The sequence below is a fragment of the Bos indicus genome, chromosome 22 (assembly GCF_029378745.1).
Source record: "Bos indicus isolate NIAB-ARS_2022 breed Sahiwal x Tharparkar chromosome 22, NIAB-ARS_B.indTharparkar_mat_pri_1.0, whole genome shotgun sequence".
NCBI lineage: Eukaryota > Metazoa > Chordata > Mammalia > Artiodactyla > Bovidae > Bos > Bos indicus.
The window spans coordinates 11565752-11589496 of NC_091781.1; the positions used below are offsets into that span (position 1 = coordinate 11565752).

The window sequence follows — 23745 nt, forward strand, 5'->3', positions numbered from 1 at the left end:
TCTTAAAAAGACAAATAGATTGTTAGCTAGACTCACCAAGAGAAAGAGAGGACTCCAATTCAGAAGTCAAAGAGGAAACATTGCAGCTGACACCACAGAAATATGAGATTGTTAAGAGACCACTATGAACAGGTATATACCAACAAACTGTAGCACCTAGAAGAAATGGATAACTTCCTGGAAACATAGAATCTACCAAGACCGAATCATGAAGAAACAGAAAATCTAAACAGACCAGTTACTACTAAGGAGATCAAATCAATAATCAAAAACTTCCTGACAAAAGTCAAGGACCAATAATTTCATTGGTGAATTTTATCAAACATTTAAACAGGAACTTATATAATCCTTCTCACATTCCTCCAAAAACTAAAAGAGAAGGAAACATTACAAACTCATTTTATAAGGCTACCATTACCCTGATACCAAAGCCAACGACTCTTATAAGTAAATAAGAAAATTACAAGGTAAACTTATATGCAAAGGTCCTCAACAAAAAACATTAGCAAGCCAAAATCAGCAGTACATTAAAAGGATCATGGACCATGATTAAGTGGGCTTCATTCTAAAGATGCAGGGATGATCCAGCATATTCAAGTAAATGAGTATAGTACACTGCTTTAACAAAATGAATGATAAAATCTTGATCATCTAGTGTTGTTGTTTTTTAGCTGCTAAGTCGTATCCAGTTCTTTTGCTACCCTATGAACTATAGCCTGCCACACTCCTGTGTCCATGGGATTTCCTAGGCAAGAACATTGGAGGGGTTGCCATGGCCTTCTCCAGGTGATCTTCCTGACTCAAGGATCAATCACCCTGTCTCTTGCATCTCCTGCATTGGCTGGCAGACTTTTTACCACTGCACCACCTGGGAAGCCCGCCAAGGCTTACTGCTCTGCTCTTGTCCTTTTCATTTCTGAAGCTTGAAGATTTCCATTTTTTATTTCATGTTGAGTTATGTGGCAGTATCCTCCCCTGATTTATCCAGCATTTTTCTTTGTGTTTGGCGCAGAGGAATGGTGTGTCTTAGGGCCAAGGTCTGTGTAGTAAGTGATGAAAATCTGTTTACTGTGTTGTTGCAATAGAAATTCTCTTATACATTAAATCAGAGGCCCTAACATTGGCTTCATATTGGAATCACCTGGGAAAGTTTACTAAGTACTGATTACTAGATCCACTGCCAGAAATTCATTTAAGTGATTTGTGATGAGGCCTTGGCATTGAGACTTTTGAAAGTTTCCCAAGAGATCCTAGTACGCAGCCAAGGCTAAGAACCCTACTTACACTTCAGCTGAGCTGAGCTGAGACTTCAATAGGAGAAAGTTGGGAGAAAGTTGTTTTACTGGGAAGCAGACATGGATGTTTTCGGTAGATTTTGTTACTTCTCATATCTTTAGAGTCCAGTTGTTATTTCAGATAGATTTGTATCAGTCTGCTGGATTAGGTCAAATAATTTTACTCTGTCTCTACTGTGTTTTTTCCTTGACCCCTGAGGCTTTAGAGGTTTCTACTAGAGTGAACAGGTCTCTAAATTAGAGTTACACTTTTCTCTCTGTATCTATGTACCCAAATATTTTTCCTATTTAAAGGGGTTAGCTTTAACAGAAATAGTAGATATTTAGTCAGTTTAAGATGCATAAATGTAGTGTTATTTTTCAGCTTTGTTATGATTCGTTTCTTCTCTTGAACTGTGCCTATTATTGGGCTTCCCAGCTGGCACTAGTGGTGAAGAACCAGCCTGCCAGCGTGGCCTGCCAGTGCAGCAGATGTAAGAGACACGGGTTCAATCCCTGGGTTGGGAAGATCCACTGGAGGAGGAAATGGCAACACACTCCAGTATTCTTGCTTGGAGAATCTCATGGGCAAAGGAGCCTGGCGGGCTGCAGTCTACAGGGTCCCAAAGAGTCAGATATGACTGAAGTGACTTAGCACATAGCACATGACGTGCCGTTTGTTGAGTCATGAAAATGTAACGGGGAGAAACTTGTTCTGTAATTTTAAATTTAATTTTAAAAGGAATTTGCAACTTTGGTATAATAGTGACACATGAGAAATGGCATCAAGCTGTGAAAAACAGAACTTACTGTTCTTGCTATTTAAGAGTGGTTGGGGGATATAACTGGGGGCTGCTGGGTTGCTTGATATTCTTTGAGATGAAGTTTAAAAAAAAAAAAGGACTATTATATTGATTTCCAGATGTTTAGTTACAAATCTTTTCCTTCAAAGTTCAATTTGTCCTGTTGTGTGTGAGGACAGACTGGTGTTTAATTATCCAGTGAGCCATTTAGCTTCATGGTATTCCTCTGCTTTCACTCTTGGAAGCTGTTCTATAGATTGCAATTTTGGTCTGAAGAGGGAAACATGAATTTATTATCTTAATTGATCAGGAAAAGTAGTCATCCTAAGTATAGGTTCTGCTGGCAAGAGATTGCTGTTTCTTCACTTAAGACAAAAGCTTAGGGACTCTTCTGGTGGTCCAGTGATTAAGAATCTGTCTTGGAATGCAGGGATTTAGGTTCAATCCTTGGTCAGAGAACTAAGATCCCACAGGCCTCAGAGCAACTAAGCCCATGCACCACAACTGCTGAGTCCATATGTGTGCTCTGGAGCCTGCGCTCCACAACTAGAGAATGCATGTGTCACAAGGAAAGGTCCTGCCTGCCACAAGCGAGACTTGACACAGCAAAAGAAAGAAATGTTTTTTAAAAAGACAGAAGCTTAGAAAATAGTTTTTGAATGGGTAACACCAATATTTAACTCAGATGACCATTATATCTACTATGGTGGGCAAAAATCCCTCAGAAGAAATGGAGTAGCCATCATAGTCAACAAAAGAGTTCGAAATGCAGTACTTGGGTGCAATCTCAAAAGTGACATAATGGCCTCAGTTCCTTTCCAAGGCAAACCATTCAGTATCACAGTAATCCAACTCTATGCCCCAACCACTAATGCTGAAGAAGATAAAGTTGAATGGTTCTATGGACACCTACAAGACCTTCTAGAACTAACACCAAAAAAACTATCCTTTTCATCATAGGGAACTGGAATGCAAAAGTAGGACGTTAAGAAATAACTTCTGGAGTAACCTGGAGTAACAGGCAAGTTTGGCTTTGGAGTATAAAATAAAGCAGGGCAAAGGCTAATAGTTTTGCCAAGAGAACACACTGGACACAGCAAACACCCTCTTACAACAACACAAGAGATGACTCTACACATGGACATCACCAAATGGTCAATACCAAAATCGGATTGATTATATTCCTTGCAACTGAAGATGAAGAAGCTGTATGCAGTCAGCAAAAACAAGACTTGGAGCTACTGTGGCTCAGATCATGAGCTCCCTATTGCAAAATTCAGACTTAAATTTAAGAAAGTAGGGAAAACCACTAGGCCGTTCAGGTATGACCTAAATCAAATCCCTTACGATTATACAGTGGAGCTGATGAACAGATAGATCTGGTAGACAGAGTGCCTGAAGAACTGTGGACAGAGGTTCATAACACTGTACAGAAAGTGGTGACCAAAACCATTTGTAAGAAAAATAAAAAATGGTTGTCTGAGCAGGCCTTACAAATAGCTGAGAAAAGAGAAGCAAAGAGCAAAGGAGAAAGGGAAAGTTATACCCAACTGAATGCAGAGTTCCAGAAATTAGCAAGGAGAGATAAGAAAGCCTTCTTAAATGAACAATGCAAAGAAATAGAGGAAAACGGTATAACAGGAAAGACTAGAGATCTCTTCAAGAAAATTAGAGAAACCGAAGGAACAATTTCATGCAAAGATGGGTACAGTAAAGGACGGGAATGGCAAGGAGCATTCATTCTAACAGAAGCAGAGGTGATTAAGAAGAGGTGGCAAGACTACACAGAACCATACAGAAAAGGTCTTAATGACCACGATAACCAGGATGGTGTGATCACTCACCTAGAGCCAGACATTCTAGAATGTGAAGTCAAGTGGGCTTTAGGAAGCATTACTAAGAACAAAGCCTGTGGATGTGATGGAATTCCAGCTGATCCGTTTCAGATCCTAAAAGATGATGCTGTGAAAGTGCTGCACTCAGTATGTCAGCAAATTTGGTAAACTTAGCAGTGGCCACAGGACTGGAAAAGGTCAGTTTTCATTCCATTCCCAAAGAAAGGCAGTGTTAAAGAATGTTGTGCTCATTTCACATGCTAGCAAAGTAATGCTCAAAATCCTTCAAACTAGGCTTCAGCAGTACATGAACTGAGAACTTACAGATGTACGATTTAGAAAAGGATTTTCTGGATTTAGAAAAGGCAGAGGAACCAGAGATCAAAGTGCCAGCATCCGTTGGATCACAGGAAAAGCAAGGGAATTCCAAAACATCCACTTCTGCTTCATTGACTGCACTAAAACCTTTCACTGTGTGGATCACAACAAACTATGGAAATTTCTTGAAGAGATGGGAATATCAGACCACCTTACCTGTCTCCTGAGAAGCCTGTATGCAAGGCAAGAAGAAACAGAACCAGACATTGAACAACAGACTGGTTCAGAATTGAGAAAGGAGTACATCAAGGCTCTATATTGTTGCCCTGCTTATTTAATGTATATGCAGAGTATGTCATGCAAAATTTGGGGCTGGATGAATCACAAGCTGGAATCAAGATTGCTGAGAGAAATATCAGTAACCTCAGAAATGCAAATGACACCACCCTAATGACAGAAAGTGAAGAGGAACTGAAGAGCATCTTGATGAAAGTGAAAGAGGAGAGTGAAAAAGCTGGCTTAAAACTCAACATTCAGAAAACTAAGATCATGGCATTCAGTCCCATCACTTCATGGGAAATAGAAGGGGAAAAAGTGGAAACAGTGACAGATTTTATTTTCTTGGGCTCCAAAATCTCTGTAAACAGTGACTGCAGCCACGAAATTAAAAGACACTTGCTCCTTGGAAGAAAAGCTTTGACAAACTAGACAATGTATTAAAAATAAAAAACAGAGACATTGCTGACAAAAGTCCGTATAGTCAAAGCTATGGTTTTTCCAGTAGTCATGAATGGATGTGAGAGGCACCATAGGAAAGGTTGAGCACCAAAGAATTTATGCTTTCGAATTGTAGTGCTGGAGAAGACTCTTAAGAGTCTCTCGGACTGCATGGAGATCAAACCTGTCAATCAGAAAGGAGATGAACCACCTGATGGGAAGAGCCGACTCATTGGAAGAGACCCTGATGCTGGGGAAGATTGAAGGGAGTGACAGAGGGTGAGATGGTTGGATGGCATCACCGACTCAATGGACATGAGTTTAAGCAAACTCTGAAGATAGTGAAAGACAGGGAAGCCTGGCGTGCTGCAGTTCATGGGGTTGCAAAGAGTCAGACACAACTAGGTGACTGAACAACAGCAACAATGCCAATACATAGCTTAAAAGTTCAAATGGTACAAAATGGTCAAGGATAAAAAAAAAAGCAGTTAGCACAATGGTGCTAACTCATGGTAATGCTATGTACTCTAGATACAATGTGATGAAAAGGACACTTCCCCGGTTTTCCTTCCCCAAACTCTTAACACCAATCTAATCATGAGGAAAACATCATACAAATTCCATTAGAAGGGAGAGACTAAGCGACAGCTGTGTGGGGACTCCTCTGCACCATCTTCTCAACTTTTATGTAAATCTAAAACTGTTCTAAGCTTCTGCACATCAAAGGAAACTATTAGCAAGGTGAAAAGACAGCCTTCAGAATGGGAGAAAATAATAGCAAATGAAGCAACTGACAAACAACTAATCTCAAAAATATACAAGCAACTCCTACAGCTCAACTCCAGAAAAATAAATGACCCAATCAAAAAATGGGCCAAAGAACTAAATAGACATTTCTCCAAAGAAGACATATAGATGGCTAACAAACACATGAAAAGATGCTCAACATCACTCATTATCAGAGAAATGCAAATCAAAACCACTATGAGGTACCATTTCACACCAGTCAGAATGGCTGCGATCCAAAAGTCTACAAGTAATAAATGCTGGAGAGGGTGTGGAGAAAAGGGAACCCTCTTACACTGTTGGTGGGAATGCAAACTAGTACAGCCACTATGGAGAACAGTGTGGAGATTCCTTAAAAAACTGGAAATAGAACTGCCTTATGATCCAGCAATCCCACTGCTGGGCATACACACCGAGGAAACCAGAAGGGAAAGAGACACGTGTACCCCAATGTTCATCGCAGCACTGTTTATAATAGCCAGGACATGGAAGCAACCTAGATGTCCATCAGCAGATGAATGGATAAGAAAGCAGTGGTACATACACACAATGGAGTATTACTCAGCCATTAAAAAGAATACATTTGAATCAGTTCTAATGAGGTGGATGAAACTGGAGCCTATTATACAGAGTGAAGTAAGCCAGAAGGAAAAACACCAATACAGTATACTAACGCATATATATGGAATTTAGAAAGATGGTAACAATAACCCGGTGTACGAGACAGCAAAAGAAACACTGATGTATAGAACAGTCTTATGGACTCTGTGGGAGAGGGAGAGGGTGGGAAGATTTGGGAGAATGGCATTGAAACATGTAAAATATCATGTATGAAACGAGATGCCAGTCCAGGTTCGATGCACGATACTGGATGCTTGGCGTTAGTGCACTGGGACGACCCAGAGGGATGGTATGGGGAGGGAGGAGGGAGGAGGGTTCAGGATGGGGAACACATGTATACCTGTGGCGGATTCATTTTGATATTTGGCAAAACTAATACAATTATGTAAAGTTTAAAAATAAAATAAAATAAAAATAAAACTGTTCTAAAAAATAAAGCACTTTAAAAAAGAGTCTCCTTCTGCCACTGCACTTCTGGTATCCTGCTCTAAAAGGAACTACTTCTTGCCATTGTGATTCCTTTGAGAGAGATTTATGCCAAAATAAACATATTACCACATATGTTTGTTAGTATTTGTAGTATTTCATTTATATAATATGTTGTAGTTTAACTGGTCTCCTATGTAGATGGATAGTTGTCGTATTTTGTTACGGCATACTGGTTTATAAGTCTGATATTTGGAACAGAGTTAAGAGGTGGCAGTTGGGAGCTGGGATAGCAGGAGGGAACAATCGATTTTATTTTGGTATGTAGTTGAATTGATTGATTTGCTGCTCCACATTTCTTCAGAGATAACCAAGTTTTATTTTAGTGTTTAGTTGGATGGATGGATGGTTTTAGTGGTTCATTTATCTCCATAAGTTGATTTAAAGCAGGTTGTCTTTTATTTAGTTATTTAAATCTATTTGATGAGTAGATGAGAGATGCCCTCTTTGTACTAACTATTAGGTTGGTGCAAATATAATTGTGGTTTCAGACCATAAATTTTAAATCATTATAACTAGGCTCCCACACATGCCTATCTTCCCTGGTGGCTCAGATGGTAAAAGTGTCTGCCTACAATGCTGGAGACCCAGGTTCAATCCCTGGGTCGGGAAGATTCCCTGGAGAAGGAAATGGCAACCCACTCCAGTACTCTTGCCTGGAAAATCCCATGGACAGAGGAGCCTGGTGGGTTGCAGTCCATGGGGTCGCAAAGAGTTGGGCACCACAGAGCAACTTCACAGCTTCACTCCCACATCTTTATTAATCAAAATAGGAACCATTACAATCAACACAGTTTTGCCAACAAGAAATAAGTTTGTTTATTCTTACAACATAAAAATCTGTGCTTTGGGATTCCACGGGCTCCTGGAAAGTATTTTCTGCCTCCTGCTGGTTGTGGAAGCATTTTCCCTGCAAAAAATTATCAAGATGCTTGAAGAAGTAGTAGTTGGTTGGTGAGAGGTCAGGTGAATATGGCACATAAGGCAAAACTTCGTAGCCAAGTTCGTTCAACTTTTGAGGTGTTGGTTCTGCAGTATGCAGTTGGCCATTGCCATGGAGAAGGCAGTGGCACCCCACTCCAGTACTCTTGCCTGGAAAATCCCATGGACGGAGGAGCCTGGTAGGCTGCGGTCCATGGGGTCGCTAAGAGTCAGCCATGACTGAGCGACTTCACTTTCACTTTTCACTTTCATGCATTGGAGAAGGAAATGGCAACCCACTCCAGTGTTCTTGCCTGGAGAATCCCAGGGACGGGGAAGCCTGGTGGGCTGCCGTCTATGGAGTCCAGAGTCGGACACGACTGAAGCGACTTAGCAGCAGCAGCATGGAGCAGAATTGGGCCTACTCTGTTGACCAATGCAGGCTGCAGGCATTGCATTTTTCAGTGCATCTCAGGTGTAATCATTTCACCAGGATTCAGAAAGCTGTGGTGCATCAGACCAGCAGACAGCCACCATGACCTTTTTTTGTTACAGGTTTGGCTTTGGGGAGTACTTTGGAGCTTCTCCTCAGTCCAACCACTGAGTTGGTCATCTCTGGTTGTTCTGTAAAACCCACTTTTTGTTACGTCATCTGATCAAGAAATGGTTCATTGTTGGGTAGAGTAAGAGAAGACAACACTTCAAAACGATGATTTTTCTGATTTGCAGTCAGCTCAGAATCCCAGGGACGGGGGAGCCTGGTGGGCTGCCGTCTATGGGGTCACACAGAGTCTGACACGACTGAAGTGACTTAGCAGCAGCAGCAGCAGCAGAAGGCACCTGCTTATTAAGCTTTTTCACCTTTTCAATTGCTTCAAATGATGAACATCTGTAGAATGGTTGACGTTGAGTTCTTCAGCAACTTCTCATGTAGTTGTAAGAGGATCAGCTTCTGTACTAACACTATATGTTGCAGCCTGCTGCAAAAAACAGAGGAGGAAGTGACTGAACTGTACGTTGTTTTTTCCCATTAAGTTTTAGGTGTCATTCAGAAAAAGGAGTTGAAGGTTCATGGTTGGCTTAGTTGAATGGTCTTTGTCACCACAGGAAGGAAATACCCTCAGTTCTCTCCTGTTCATTGTGTAGGCTTTAGGTTTGTAGGACGAAGTGAGCCAGCTTTTACTGTAAGCCAGCCTCTGGGAGGAAGTCCTATAAATTCCTTGCATTTATAAGCAGAACAAAATACTGAGTAACATGATTTCTTTATGCTTCAGTATATATTCAGGAAAAGTGTTGTGTACTCTTGGTATGGTGATGCTGCTACATAACATTTGTGAAACTGTTGTTCATTATTTACCAAGGAATGGTTATCTAAGGATGGGGAAAAGAAGATGGGAAGGACAGGAAAGAGATGATGTGTTGTCCTTTCACTGGTTCCTTTTCCTGACGAATAAATACGGACTTCTTCCATGACCTAGCCTCACTTTTCTTTCAGTCTAGCTTCAAGGTCTGGCTCTCTTGTGTTTGTTTAATTATATTTATTTTTAATTATGAAATAAATAGGTGAGTCCACTCCCATAGGACAGTCAAACATTGTTCCCCTTGACTCTGGTCCTACTCCTCTCCTTTAAAAAACCTAAATTCCTTGTGCTCCTTTTGGTGTGTGTGGAAAGATGTGTTCATGCCTGTGAGTGTGTAACTAATGGTGGCACACACAATGCACGGTGCTATTTGAAGTGTTCACTGGCAGTATGTATTAGGTAGTAGAGGGCATTTGAAGTCATAACGTGTTGATTGACTTTAATACATTTCATGAATGTAACAGATTTAATTTAACCTTTCTGCTACTTTTGACTTTCTAGATTGTTGCCATTTTTGATTTGTTACTTCAGACAGTACTATATAGACAACCCCCTTGTACATTCTGTGTGCCTTGTGAGAGTTTCTCTAGGTTATCAAAGAAATGGATTACTCATGGGAGTTGACAAATGTAAATTTTTTAGATTCTATTGACACATTATTGCATGAGAAAAACATGTTGTAGATTTGAATGGATAGTACAATATCATTTATGTTGGAAGAAAAGCTCAGATATGTCGCAGGAACATATTCTATTAACTAGACTGATAATGGTTGGAAACTTTGTAGAGAATATTAGACCTGAGAACAGTGGTCAAAAGGGATTTTGACCTTTTCAGTGATGTTTAGGTTTTTATAACAGGAATGTATTTATGTATTACTTGAGTTGTTTTAGTTACTAATACGAATATAGATATGTTTGAACAATTTATATTATATTTTTATGCTACAAGCATAGACTAGTCCCTGTTATCAGCCACATACTGATCATTGTAAAATTTTGTTCATAAAGTATAGAAAAATCAGTGTATTTTAAAAAGTAGATAAGGTGAGAGGGTCACATTCTTTAGCCACTGTTATCTCAGTCAAATATTTAATAATCTTGAGTTTTTCCAAATTTACTAGTAAAAGCTATGTATTACTATAGCTTTCTATTTACCATGTTTGGATTTTAGTACAAGTGACTACAATTTTAAAAATTCTGGTATTGGCCCTAATACTCTTAAATGCAATTTTTCATTAAAGCATTTAAATATTACCAGTGTTGTGGTGAATATATTGAACTTCTTAAATGATGTAACTCCAAAGAATAAGTGTTTTTTAATAAGTAATTTTTTTTCCTTACAGAGATGTGAAAGCTGGCAATATTCTTCTTGGAGAAGATGGCTCGGTACAGATTGCAGGTACTGATTAGTATTTCTTTTTATTTTATCTTTTTATTTTTAGCTTAATGGCTGATAGAACAGCATTACTTATCTTCTATGTTTTCTTAGTCAGTTTTCTCTTCTGTATCCTGGACCATCTCTGGTCACACATACTATGTTGATACCTGCTGACTCAAGGTATCTTCCACTACTCATTCTTCATTTTCAGTCTTAGGCATTTTCTAAACTACTTAACTATGGTTATCTATTCCTAACTCCCGTTAGAGTCATCTTCTGTGGGTTCTTATACCATTCTTTAACTTTCCTCTGAAGGAGAGGTAGTCAAGAAACTTCATTGTGTTTAGTAAATGTGCTTTAGGGAAGTTATACTTCTCTTCTGGGAGAAATGGGTTATTTGCCAGTTAAGAAGACACATCTGAGAGGTGGAAGTGTATTGGTAGATTCAGAGTTGAAGAGATAAGAGTTAGAGTCCAAGGCCTTCCAGTGTTGGTATCTTGGTGAAATGCCCCCTCCCCCAGGGTGAGACTCCAGAATGGCTGAACTGCAGAACTATTGAGCAAGCAGATCATCTGAGAAAATCTCAGCTTGGTCCCACACTGCTGGAACAGTCAGTTGTTTGGCAGGAGGAAGATAACTACCCAAACCTTGAATTATTTCTTCAGCTTTAGAAGAAAATTTAGGCACACATCTTCATGTCCTCAGGTAAGGGAATATTTTAACTAAGCCATAATGTTCTAACATAAAGAAAAAGATTGATAAATTTAACTCCTGTAAAATTAGCAACTATTGTTCATCAAAAGAAGAACAGTTTGTCACCATTAATAAGTAAAGAAGCAAACCACAAAGTAGATAAGTTATTTGCAGCATGAATAACTTGACAAGGGGCTCAAATTTAGAATATACAAAGAACTAATTAAGGAAAAGTCAAATAACCTCAAATGAAGACATCAAAACATAAATATAGTAAAAGGTGTACAATCTCAACTAGTTAGCAATTAATGCACAATAAAATAACATTGGGAAATCACATTTTATTGACTGATGTAGCAAACACATCTGACAGTACTAGTTATCAATGTAAAGCAAGAGAGAATCTCACCTTCTGATGGTGAGAATATAAGCTAGTAGGAACACTTTAATAAGTTGGAGATATGCATACCCAGAGACTTTAGCTTCTAAATCTATGGTGTAGAGAAACTCATACTTCAGTGTGCCATAATGCTAATAAGCATTGAAAGTTTGAAACATTACCAAGCCTTTTGTAAGTAGAATGTATAAGTAAATTGTAGTTGATTTATACTTTAGAATACTGTATAATGGGCTTCTCTGGTGGCTCAGTAGCAAAGAATCTGCTTGCCAATGCAGGAGACACCAGAGACGTGGGTTCGATCAGTCCCTGGGTTGGGAAGATTCCCTAGAGGAGGAAATGGCAATCCACTCCAGTATTCTTGACAGGAAAACCCCAGGGACAGAGGAGCCTGGTGGGCTACAGTCCGTGAGCTCACGAAGAGTTGGACACAACTGAGCACACACACACTTGAACTTGGTACTGATGAAAATGAAGAAAACTCCAGCTGTGTACAGAAGCATTAAATAAATTATAAAAACATATGGTGAATGAAGCTAGTCAAAATAGAATATATAACTTATGATTCCATTTATATAAGTTCAAAACCAGGCACAATTATGCTGTATTGGGTAGAGAAGCAAAATCAAGTGGTAAGGAACAAAAAAGAAGGAATTCTAGGAAAATGGTCGAGTAGGAAGCACCAAGAATCTTCTCTCCACCTAGACAACAGTTGAATTGGCAGAACTGTCTAGTGTAACTGTTTTGAAATTCTGCATCTCATTGATTGCTTGAAACTTTTAGGACAAGACTTGGAAGGTAAATTGCAGTTAATTTTGGTTGGTTTCAGAGCTGCTCATTTCTTACCCATCAGCCACATGGCAGGCAGCTATGCATATGTTTTTGGAGCAACTTGCACACAACTTGCAGGAACTATGGTGGGCAGAAAGGACCCCGTCCTTTGAAGTAGCAGCAGCATCTGCTCTGATTACTAATTGCAGCTTCTGATCTCAGAGATGCAGACAAAGAGACCGGCAGCCATTGTTGTTACAGCTCCTCCTTTCCATGTGATTTCCAGGGCACTTGAACAGGTCATTGCCTTTTTTTCCTTCCTTCGTTTCTCTCCTCTTCCCCTTTTTGAAGCCAAACCTTAAAGACTAGGACAATAAAAAATAACTACAGGAACTTTGCTGTGGGTCCAGTTGTTAGGATTCTGCACTTTCACTGCCAAGGCACTATATTCCATCCCTCATTAGGGAATTAAGATCCCACAAGGCATGTGATGTGGCCACAAAACCAAAACAAAAGCAACATTTGCAGGGAAAATTGAAAAGTGAATGTTTGTTCTCAGGAAAAGGTGCAGAAAAGATCTGAGAAGGCCTTAAGTTTACATTTCAGGCCGATGCTTGACACAGAAGCAGCCTACAACAACCCAAAAAAACAAAACAATAACAAAAAACAGCAAACCTAGGGAAGGAGAAGAATCTGATTTCTAGAGTTAGCACATTATTAGATTCAAATGTCCGTCTTCAATAACAACAACAACAACAAAAATCACAAGACATTCAGTGAAATAGGAAAGTATGGTCTATTCAAAGGAAACCATCACTGAAAAGGGCTTGATGGCAGATATATTGGACTTTAAAAACAACCATCTTAAAGATGTTGAGAGAGTTAAAAGATACAGAAAAACTGAAAACAACAATTGTTAACAAAATCTAAATATCAATAAGGAGAGAAGACTTAAAAAGAAACAAGAAAGAAATTCTGGAGCTAAAAAGTACAATAACTTGAATTGTGAAATGAAAAACTTATTAGAAGGATTTAAATGCAGATTTGATCTGGTTGAAGAAATAATTGGTGAACTTGAATATGGAAATTACCAAGTCTAAGGAACAGATTTATGGGTTGCCATTTCCTTCTCCAAGGAACAGAAAGGAAAATGAGTGAAAAAGTGAATAGAGTCTGACGGGTCTATTTGGATATCATTAAGCAGACCAACATCCACATTCTGTGAGGCCTCGATGGAGAAGAAAGGGGCAGAGAGAGTAATTGAAGAAATAATGGCTGAAAACATCTCAAACTTGATGAAAAACATGCATATAAACGTCTGAGAAGCTCAGTGATCTCCAGCTAAAGTGAACTCTGAGAGACTCACAGAGGCACATTATAATCAAACTTAAGAAAGACAAAGAAAAAGAATCGTAAAAACAGCAAGAGACAAGTGACTCATCACATACAAGGTGTCCTAAATAAGACGGACTTCTCATCAGAAACTTTGGAGGCCAGAAGGCAGAGGGACAATGTATTCAAAGTTCTGAAAGAAAAAAAGTGTCAACCAAGGATCCTTTTAAAAGTGAGGGAGAAATTAAGACATTTCCAGATAAACAAAAGTTGAGGGAATATGTTTCCACTAGACTTGCCCTGCAGGAAATACTCAAGGGAGTCTTGCAAGATAAAATGAGAAGACCCTAGATAATAACTCCAAGCAGTATGAAGAAATAAAGAACTCAATAAAGGTAGATACATGGGTATATAAAAAAACTACTATTATTGTAACAGTGGTTTGTAACTGCACTTTTCGTTTTCTACATAATTTAAGAGACTAACACGTTACAGAAAACAGTTATTGGTCTAAAACTTGGTATTACAATAGCATTGGTTTGTAACACCGCATCTTCTTTTCTACATAATTTAAGAGACTAATGCATTTAAAAGAATGATTAGTTTATGTTTTTGAGCACACAGTTTATGAGGATGTAATTCTGTGATAACAACAACATGAAGAGATAAGAATAGTGCTCTAAAGAAAAAAGTTTTTGTATGTTATTGAAGTTAAGCTGGTGTAAATGCAAATTAGAGTGTTACAACTTCAGCGTGGTAAGCGTAACCCCATGGTAACCATAAAGAAAATAGCTATAAAATACAAATTTTTAAAATGAGGAAAAATTTTAAGCATTTTACAACAAAAAGTTAAGCACAAAATCAGTAATATAGGAAATGAGGAACAAATTCTTTTGTCGTTTTGTTTTTAAGTTGCATGTAGCAACTTAACATGCGTGCTCAGTTGCTTCTAGTGGTGTCTGTTTGTTACCCTATGTACCGTAGCTTCTCTGTCCAGGGATTCTCCAGGCAAGAATAGTGGAGTGGGGACTTCACTGGTGGTCCAGGGTAAGAATCTACTTTTCCAATGCAGAGGATATAGGTTTGATCCCTGGTCAGGGAACTAAGATCCTATTTGCCTCCAGCCCATGTACAGCAGCTAGAGGAGCCCAGGAGCACCTAAGACCCAATACAGACAAATAAACAAACAAATACATTAAATAAATAAAAGAATACTGGAGTGGGTTGCCATGCCCTCCTCCAGGGGATCTTCCCGACTCAGGGATCAAACTCATGTCTCTTATGGCTCCTGCATTAGCAGGGCAGTTCTTTACCACTGGTGCCTCCTGGGAAGCCCCCCAAAAGCTTTAAATCATATGAAAAAAATAACACAATGATAGAAGTAAGTCCCTCTTTATCAATAATTGCTTTAAATGTAAATAAACTATCCAATTAAAAGAATGGTTAAAAACATGATCCAACTATATGCTGTCTATAAGCAACTCACTTTAGATCCAAAGATACAAAGAGATTAGAAGCAAAGGATGGGAAATATATTCTATGCAAATAGTGACCAAAGAGAACAGGGTAGCTACTCTAATATCAGACAGAATAGACTTTATATTTAAAAGGTTGTAAGAGACAAAGAAGCACATTATATATTAATAAAAGATTAGATATAATAAGTAGATAAACAGTTATAAACATTCACGCGCATATTAACATACCAGCAAAATATATGAAGCAAAAAGTAACAGAATTGAAGGGTACTGTAGATAGCTCTGTAATATTAAAAGGAACTGTAGAGAGCTCTGTAGTAGTAGTTAGGGACTTCAGTATTCCGGTCTTAATAATGGGTAGAACAGACAGAATATAAGGAAATAGAAGACTTAAACAACACATTGACTGACTAGATCTAACAGGCATATACAAAGCAGTCTACCTAATAAGAGCAGTGTACACATTCTTCTGAGGTGTCCAAGGGGCATTTTCTAGGATAGACCATTTTTTAGGCCACAGATTAAGTGATAATCATATAAAGTATTTTCTCTTATCACAATGAGGTAAAGCTAGAAACCAACCACAGAAGACTTGAAAATTCACAAATTTGTGGAAACTAAACAAAAATAGATTGACAAATAGATTTTGACAACCAGTAGATGAAAGAAGACATCACACAGGAAGCTAGAGATTAATGAAAACAAAGTCACAACCATACCAGAACTCATGGGACGCAGTGAAAGCATTGCTAAGGGGCAGATTTGTAGCTTTAGATGCTTTATTAAAAAAAAAAGAAAGCTAGCAAATCAACAACCTAACTTCACAGCTTTAGGAACCAGAAAAAGAAGAAACTGAACCCTCAGTCAGCAGAAGGAAAGAAATAATAAAATTTAGAGTTGAGAAAAGGATATAGAGAATAGAAGAGCAATAGAGGAAATTGATGAAACCGAAAGTTGATTCTTTGAGATCACCAAAATTGACATACCTTTAGCTAGGTGGACTAAGAAAAAAAAAAGACTGGACTCAGTGGTTTAACTGGTAAATTCTGTCAGACATTTAAAGAAGAACTAATAACAGCCTTCCTCAAAGTTTTCCAAAAATTTGAAGAGAAAGAAACACTTTCTAACTCATTTTATTGAGTCCAAAATTACCCTATTCCCAAAGTCAGGCAGAGATACTAACCCAAGAAAAGAAGACTCTGGACCAGTATCTATTATAAACATTGATGTAAATATTTTCAGCAAAATACTAGTGGCAAATCAAATTCAGTAGCATATTAAGTGGATGATACACCATGACCAAGTAGGATTTCTTTGGAATGCGAGAGTGGTTCAGGATCTGAAAATCAGTGTTACACATGAGATTACCAGAACAAAGAGAAAAAGAAAACCCACATGGTCATCTCAGTGCACCACAGATATTTGAGAAAATTTAACACCCTTTCATGGGCTTCCCTCGTAGTCAGTTGGTAAAGAATCTGCCTGCAGTGCAGGAGACCTGGGTTTGATTCCTGCGTTGGGAAGATCCCCTGGAGAAGGAAATGGCAACCTGCTCCAGTATTCCTGCCTGAAGAATCCTATGGACAGAGAAGCCTGGTTTGCAAGAGTCAGGCACCACTTAAACCACCACCACAACACCCTTTCATAATAGAAACATGCAACAAAGTAGGAACAGAAGGAAACTTCCTCAGCATAGTCAAAGCTACATATGAAAAACCTACCATGAATATCATACTCAGTGATGAAAGACTTGAAAGCTCTTCCTCTGAGTTCAGGAACATGGGAAGAATGTGTTAGTTCTGTTCAACATAGTACTACTGGAAGTTCTAAATTGAACAAATGAGCAAGAAAAATAATAAAAGACATTCAGACTGAAAAGAAAGAAGTAAACTTATCTCTGCAGATTCTATGATCTTACATGCAGAAAAACCCTAAGCATAACATTACATTAAAAAAAAAAAAAAAAAAAACTGCTTAACTAATAAATGAACTTTGCAAAGTAGGATAAAAAGTCAGCACTTAAAAATCAGTTGCATTTTCTACACTAACAATGAACAATCTGAGAAAAATATTACAAACAATTCTATATACAAGTAGCATCAAAAATAATTAAAATACCTAGAAGTTAACATAACCAAGGAGGTGAAATACTTATACAATGAAAACTATAAAACATTGCTGAAAGAAATTAAAGAGGATATAAATAAATGGAAAACATCCCCCCTGTTCATGGATTGGAAGACTTACCATTATTTTAAAAAGTTAGTACTACCCAAAGTAATCTACAGATTCAGTGCAATGCCTGTCAAAACCCCAATAACTTTTTTGCAGGGACAGAAATAGAAAAAAAATCCTAAAATGCATATGGAAGCTTAAGGAACCTCAAGTAGCCAAAACAGTCTTTTAAAAAATGAACAAAGTAGGAAGATTCACACTTCCTGATTTTAAAACTTATTGCAAAGCAATAGTAATAGAAACAATATGTTGTTGGTATAAAAATTGGCATAAAGACCAGTGGAATAGAATTGAAAGCCCAAAAATAAACCCTCGTACAATATGATCAAATGATTTTTGACAGGGGTATCAAGGCCATTCAGTGGAGAAAGTCTTTTCAACAAATGGTTCTGGGAAAACTAAATATCCCAATGCAAAAGAATGAATTTGGACCCTTACCTAACACAATATTCAAAAATTAACTGAAAATGGACTCCAATATAAAGACGTAAAACAATAAAACTCTTAGAAGAAAACAGGGCACATGTTTTATGACATTGGATTTGGTAGTGATTTCTTAGATATGACACCAAAGGCACAGGCAACAGAAAACAAAAAAAATAGATTGGATTTCATGAAAATTTTAAAAATTTGTGCACTTAAAGACACTATCCATAGAGGAAGAAGGCAACCCACAGAATGGGAGAAAATATTTGCAAATCATGTATCTGACAAGAGACTTATGATATCCAGAATATACAGAGAACTCCTTAAATTCAACAGTAACAACAAAATCAATTTTAAAATGGATTTGAATAGACATTTCTCCAGAGAAGATACGCACATGTTCAGAAAGCACATGAAAGATGTTCAGTATCACTAATCATCAGGGAAAAAATACAAGTCAAACTAGAAGGAGATAATAACACACCCATTAGGATGGCTATTTATCAAAAAAATACAAAATAGCAAGGATGTGGAGAAATCAGAATCCTTGTTCACTATTGGTAGGGACATAAAATGGTAGAGTTCTCATGGAAAACAGTATGGCAGTTCCTTAAATCAATTAAAAATAAAAATTCTGTATGATCCACCAATTCCACTTCTGAATACATAACCCCAAAGAACCTAAAGCAGGAATTGAAACAGCTATCTGGACACCCATATTCATAGCAGCATTACTTACAATGGCTAAAATAGGGAAGCAACTTAAGTGTCCATCAGTGGATGAATGTATACACAAAATGTGGTATGTACATAAATTAAATACTATTCAGCCTCCAAGGGAAGGAAATTCTGACACATGCTAGAACATGAATGAACCTTGAAGATCTTGTGCTAGATAAAATAACTCCATTATAGAAAGATAAATACTGTATGGTTCCACTTACATGAAATGCTTAGAGGAGTCAAAATTATAGAGACAGAAAGTAGAACCGATGTTGCCAGGGGCTGAGAAGAAGGGGCAGTAAGAGTTATTGTTTAATTGATACAGAGTTTCAGTTTGGGAAAATGAGAAGAATGCATTGGAGCAAGGAGTAAAATCTGAGGAGATGGTGTGTGGAGGTGGAGAGGAATAGAATGAGGAACCCATTAAGCTATATGTTAATTTAGTCAAGAAGTTCAGCAGAAAGATGAGAAAAGGTCATACTATGTATGTAGGACCATAACTACATTATATTATTTTCCTATGTATTTATGTTAGTTACTGTACTTTTAATCCCCTGCTGTTATATTCTGTTTTAGACTTTGGAGTTAGTGCTTTTTTAGCAACTGGTGGTGACATTACTCGGAATAAAGTGAGAAAAACCTTTGTTGGAACACCTTGCTGGATGGCGCCTGAAGTTATGGAACAGGTACTGGGTCTTTTGTCTTTTTACAGTGATTTGAGTTATTTTACAAAATTAAAAAAAAACTGAGCAGTGTTCGCTTTCGAGTGGTCTGCTAGGTTAGCTTTGGGAAACACGCCTCTGTTCCTTGTTTAAGACTTGACATCATGCTTAAAAATAAACCCCAAACTCTCGAACTTAGCAAAACATATATTAATCTCAAGATTTATACAAAGGCAACCTAAGGAATAGTATAATTAAGATTGATTTAATGGCAAATCCTTAGTACAAGTAAAATGACCTGATATTTTTACACATGGCTTTTGAAGGACTAGTTTTCCCCACATCCCTATTTCCTGGTTGTATCAAACAGACTGCAGTTTATGTCACTCATCCCATCACCTTATGGAAGGAAACTGCTAATTCTAGAATCCAGTGCTCATATTTTGCTCCTTGTTTTATTCTCTTTGTGGCATTTGAAACTGTTGACCTTTTCCCCTTTACTCACATTTTTTTTAATTAATTTATTTATTTTAATTGGAGGCTAATTACAGTATTGTAGTGGTTTTTGCCATACATTGACATGAATCAGCCATGGGTATACATGTGTCCCCCATCCTGAACCCCTCCTTCCCCATCCCATCCCATCCCTTAGGGTCATCCCAGTGCACCAGCCCTGAGCACCCTGTCTCATGCATCAAACCTGGGCTGGCGATCTGTTTCACATATAATATACATGTTTCAATGCTATTCTGTCAAATCATCCCACTCTTGCCTTCTCTCACAGAGTCCAAAAGACTGTTCTTTACATCTGTGTCTCTTTTGCTGTCTTGCAATAGGGTCGTTGTTGCCATCTTTCTAAATTCCATATATATGTGTTAGTATACTGTATTGGTGTTTTGCTTTCCGACTTAACTTCAGTCCGTATAATAGGCTCCAGTTTCGTCCACCTCATTAGAACTGATTCAAATGTATTCTTTTTAATGGCTGAGTAATACTCCATTGTGTATATGTACCACAGCTTTCTTATCCATTCATCTGCCGATGGACATCTAGGTTGCTTCCATGTCCTGACTACTATAAACAGTGCTGCGATGAACATTGGGGTACATGTGTCTCTTTCAGTTCTGGTTTCCTCAGTGTGTATGCCCAGCAGTATGATTGCTGGGTCATATGGCAGTTCTATTTCCAGTTATTTAAGGAATCTCCACACTATTCTCCATAGTGGCTGTACTAGTTTGCATTCCCACCAAAAGTGTGAGAGGGTTCCCTTTTCTCCACACCCTCTACAGCATTTATTGTTTATAGACTTTCTGTTAGCAGCCATTCTGACTGGCATGCCCTTTACTGACATCTTTAGCTTCCTCATTCTCCTGCTTATTAGGCCATTTCTCTGACTTCTCTCTGGCTTTCCTTCTACTGCCAAGCAACACTGCTTCCCAGCACCTCATCTCTGACTACACATACTTGCTGTTTCTGTCTCTACTTCCCACCTGTTCATTGTTCATTATTTATAAATTGTATCCAGTTGAGTCTTGCTTTTGAAAATTGGGTAGGTATTCCAACTCCCTGTAGGTGTTTTACATAAGTGTCTTATGTCAAACTCCATATGTAGAACTGAATCTACTTTTCACTCTGTTACAATGCCTGTATTGACCTTAGTGTGGGTCAAGACTTCCCACACTAGGGTTATGGAGATGGCTGAGCATGCAGGTACCTGACACTGGGCCTGATGAGATTGGCCGCAATTTATTATTTGCTTGTACACATACCTGGAGGCACAGGACGCTGCATGCCTTACGGGTTTGCACTTAGGAAGGGAATGAACAGTTGCTACAGGAGACAGGCTTTGTAGTATCAAGAAAGTGATGTGCCCTTTGGTTTCCTTGTGAAGGTATGATTGGCTTGTTTTCTAAGGGCTGGCAGGGAGCAGAAACCTGCTTCTCAGGAATAAACAGGAACTGCACCTGATCATTTGATAAGCAGGGCTTAGGGCCTAGGGTACATTCTCCTTGGGAGGACAGTGGGGTAGGGAACTTTCACTTAGATCATTACAGGTCCTTCTATTTACTCCATGTTGAGGCAGTATATAATATGGAACTTTAATTTTAGGTTTCAAACCACACATTCCCAAATCCTGTTTCTGCTCCTATATTGCTTAGGATAGAAAATTAAAATATTTAATTTTATAACATGCTGGTGACAGTATAAAGGAGAGAAATTTGGCAACATATTCATACTAGCAACTTTAAACATATTCTTACCCTTGTAATTTTTTTCACTCCAAAAATTAAGGTGATAAAATAATATTGTAACATAGGAAATTTAGAAAACAAAAGACTGCCAAACTTTTATTTTTGTTCTAGGTCTTTCTAGTTTTTTCTTTAATAGATTGTATACCTGTTTGTAATAGTATCAACACTTTTGAAGAATATTGTAATCTTCTTTCTTAAGTGCTTTCTCATATTATATCATAGAGTGGTTTTCCATATTTTCATATAGGATTCATTAATATTGCTTTTAGTTGAATGTATAATGTTTCTCTAAGTGAAAATACAATACTTAACCATTTCCCCATTGATGCTGGACATTCATTCAGTTTTTTCTTTTTTCCTCTTATCAAGTAAATTTAGCTTTTGCCTAGTTTAGATTATATTTTATTAGCTTAAAGTCTGTGGTTCTTGATACATATTAGAAGCTATCTTGAAAGTACTCCTGGGTGTTAAAATAATCTTGTACATCTCTCTGTTCTGTCCAGGTTCGTGGTTATGATTTTAAAGCTGACATCTGGAGTTTTGGGATCACAGCCATTGAACTGGCCACGGGGGCAGCTCCTTACCATAAGTACCCACCGATGAAGGTGAGGCTGCTATCCATAATACCCTGCCAGCTCATGTCTCAGTTCTCTGTCAGAGGCTCACCTCATGTGACATTCTTTTTTAAGAATTAATGTAGATTTATTAGTATATGAACAAGTATTTTTATATTAAAACACTATGTGAATGTAAGAGTTTATAAAAATAGTAATTGTCCTCATTTACAGTAACTCAGCCATTCATATTAGCATTTTATCCTCCATTTGCATGTAAATAACACACATAGCTGGAGCTCTTGTGTTTGTGGGATCATTTGACATTCTTATCCATTGTATTCTGCCCTGCATTCCTTCTAACTTCTTTAGCAGTTAGAATCTCTTTTAGATATTTGGTATGTAATACTGGGTAGCTTTACATTGTAACTGACCTTACTTGATGACCCACCATCTCCTGACTGTGTAACTAGTTTGATGTTTGGATCTAATCTGTCTCATTTTAGTATGTGTTCCCCACAGACACCTGTGTAGAGCAGCCTCAGTGGGGATGATGATCATGTCTACCTCTTAAGGTTGTTGGAAGAGTTCCATGTTAATAGTAATTATTGCTAACATTCATTGAGCACTCATCTGTGTCACCCACTGTTTTTAAGTGCTTCTTATATGTTAGATCCATGCAAATTGTTCATGTGCCATACATATGTATTATTTTCTTTGTTATTGAATAGAAGTTTGCTTTGTGGTAAGACATTAAACATCTTTTATTTAAAGGCCTGTTACATCCTGAAGTGTGTGTGTGTGCTTAGTTGCTCAGTCGTGTCCGACTCTTTATGATGCCATGGACTGTAGCACACCAGGTTCCTCTGTAGGATTATCCAGGCATGAATACTGGAGCAGGTTGCCGTTTCCTACTCCAGGGGATCTTTCTGACCCGGGGATTGAACCTGTGTCTCTCGCGTCTCCTGCATTGGCAGGCAGGTTCTTTACCAGTAGCGCCACCTGGGAAGCCCCCATCCTGAGGGAGTAGTTACCTAAAATGTAGTTGTTAATCCTAATGTCCCCAACATTAGTAATAAATGAGTTTTTTGTGTTTCAAGATGGTCCTGCCAATACTATTGGCAACCATTTTCATCTGTGTGACCCCTAAGTGAGAATATGCACATGAATTCTATTTGTCTATTTGTAGCTCTAGCCATTGTTTATAGGTTTGCTTGCCCGCTTTACAAAATGCCTTAAAATGCTGAGCACCATTGTGAATTTTTGTCATAGTGATATTCATGTATCTATGTTCTTGGAGCACTTTAGAACCTTTAAAATGTTACTCTGTCCCCTTTAAGGCACTAAAAACGTAGAGAGAGACAAAATCAGTAAGAATAGTATGAAAAACCTCTCTGTATGTCCATATTCAAAACGTGTGTATATGTTTTTTAACCTTTATGTTTGATGGTTGAAAGGTTAGTGGTACTCTAAGGCCTTATTTTCTTTCTTTAATTAAATTTATTTATTTTAATTAGAGGCTAATTACTTTACAATATTGGATTGGTTTTGTCGTACATCAACATGAATCTGCCACGGGTGTACACGTGTTCCCAATCCTGAACCCCCCTCCCACCTCCCTCCCCATACCATCCCTCTGGGTCATCCCAGTGCACCAGCCCCAAGCTTCCTGTATCCTGCATCGAACCTGGACTGGCGATTCGTTTCTTATATGATATTA

General features: G+C 38.1%; 1 protein-coding gene across 2 annotated transcripts in view; it reads left to right on the top strand.

The window, feature by feature from the left end:
- Nucleotides 1–23745, top strand: part of OXSR1 (oxidative stress responsive kinase 1) — an 87091-nt gene that overhangs the window by 34935 nt on the left and 28411 nt on the right. For both annotated transcript variants that reach the window (XM_019984752.2, XM_019984753.2), the window contains 3 exons: nt 10468–10523; nt 19134–19243; nt 21975–22076. In XM_019984752.2, the coding sequence (XP_019840311.1) occupies nt 10468–10523; nt 19134–19243; nt 21975–22076 (268 nt within the window). The remainder of the gene's footprint in view (nt 1–10467; nt 10524–19133; nt 19244–21974; nt 22077–23745) is intronic.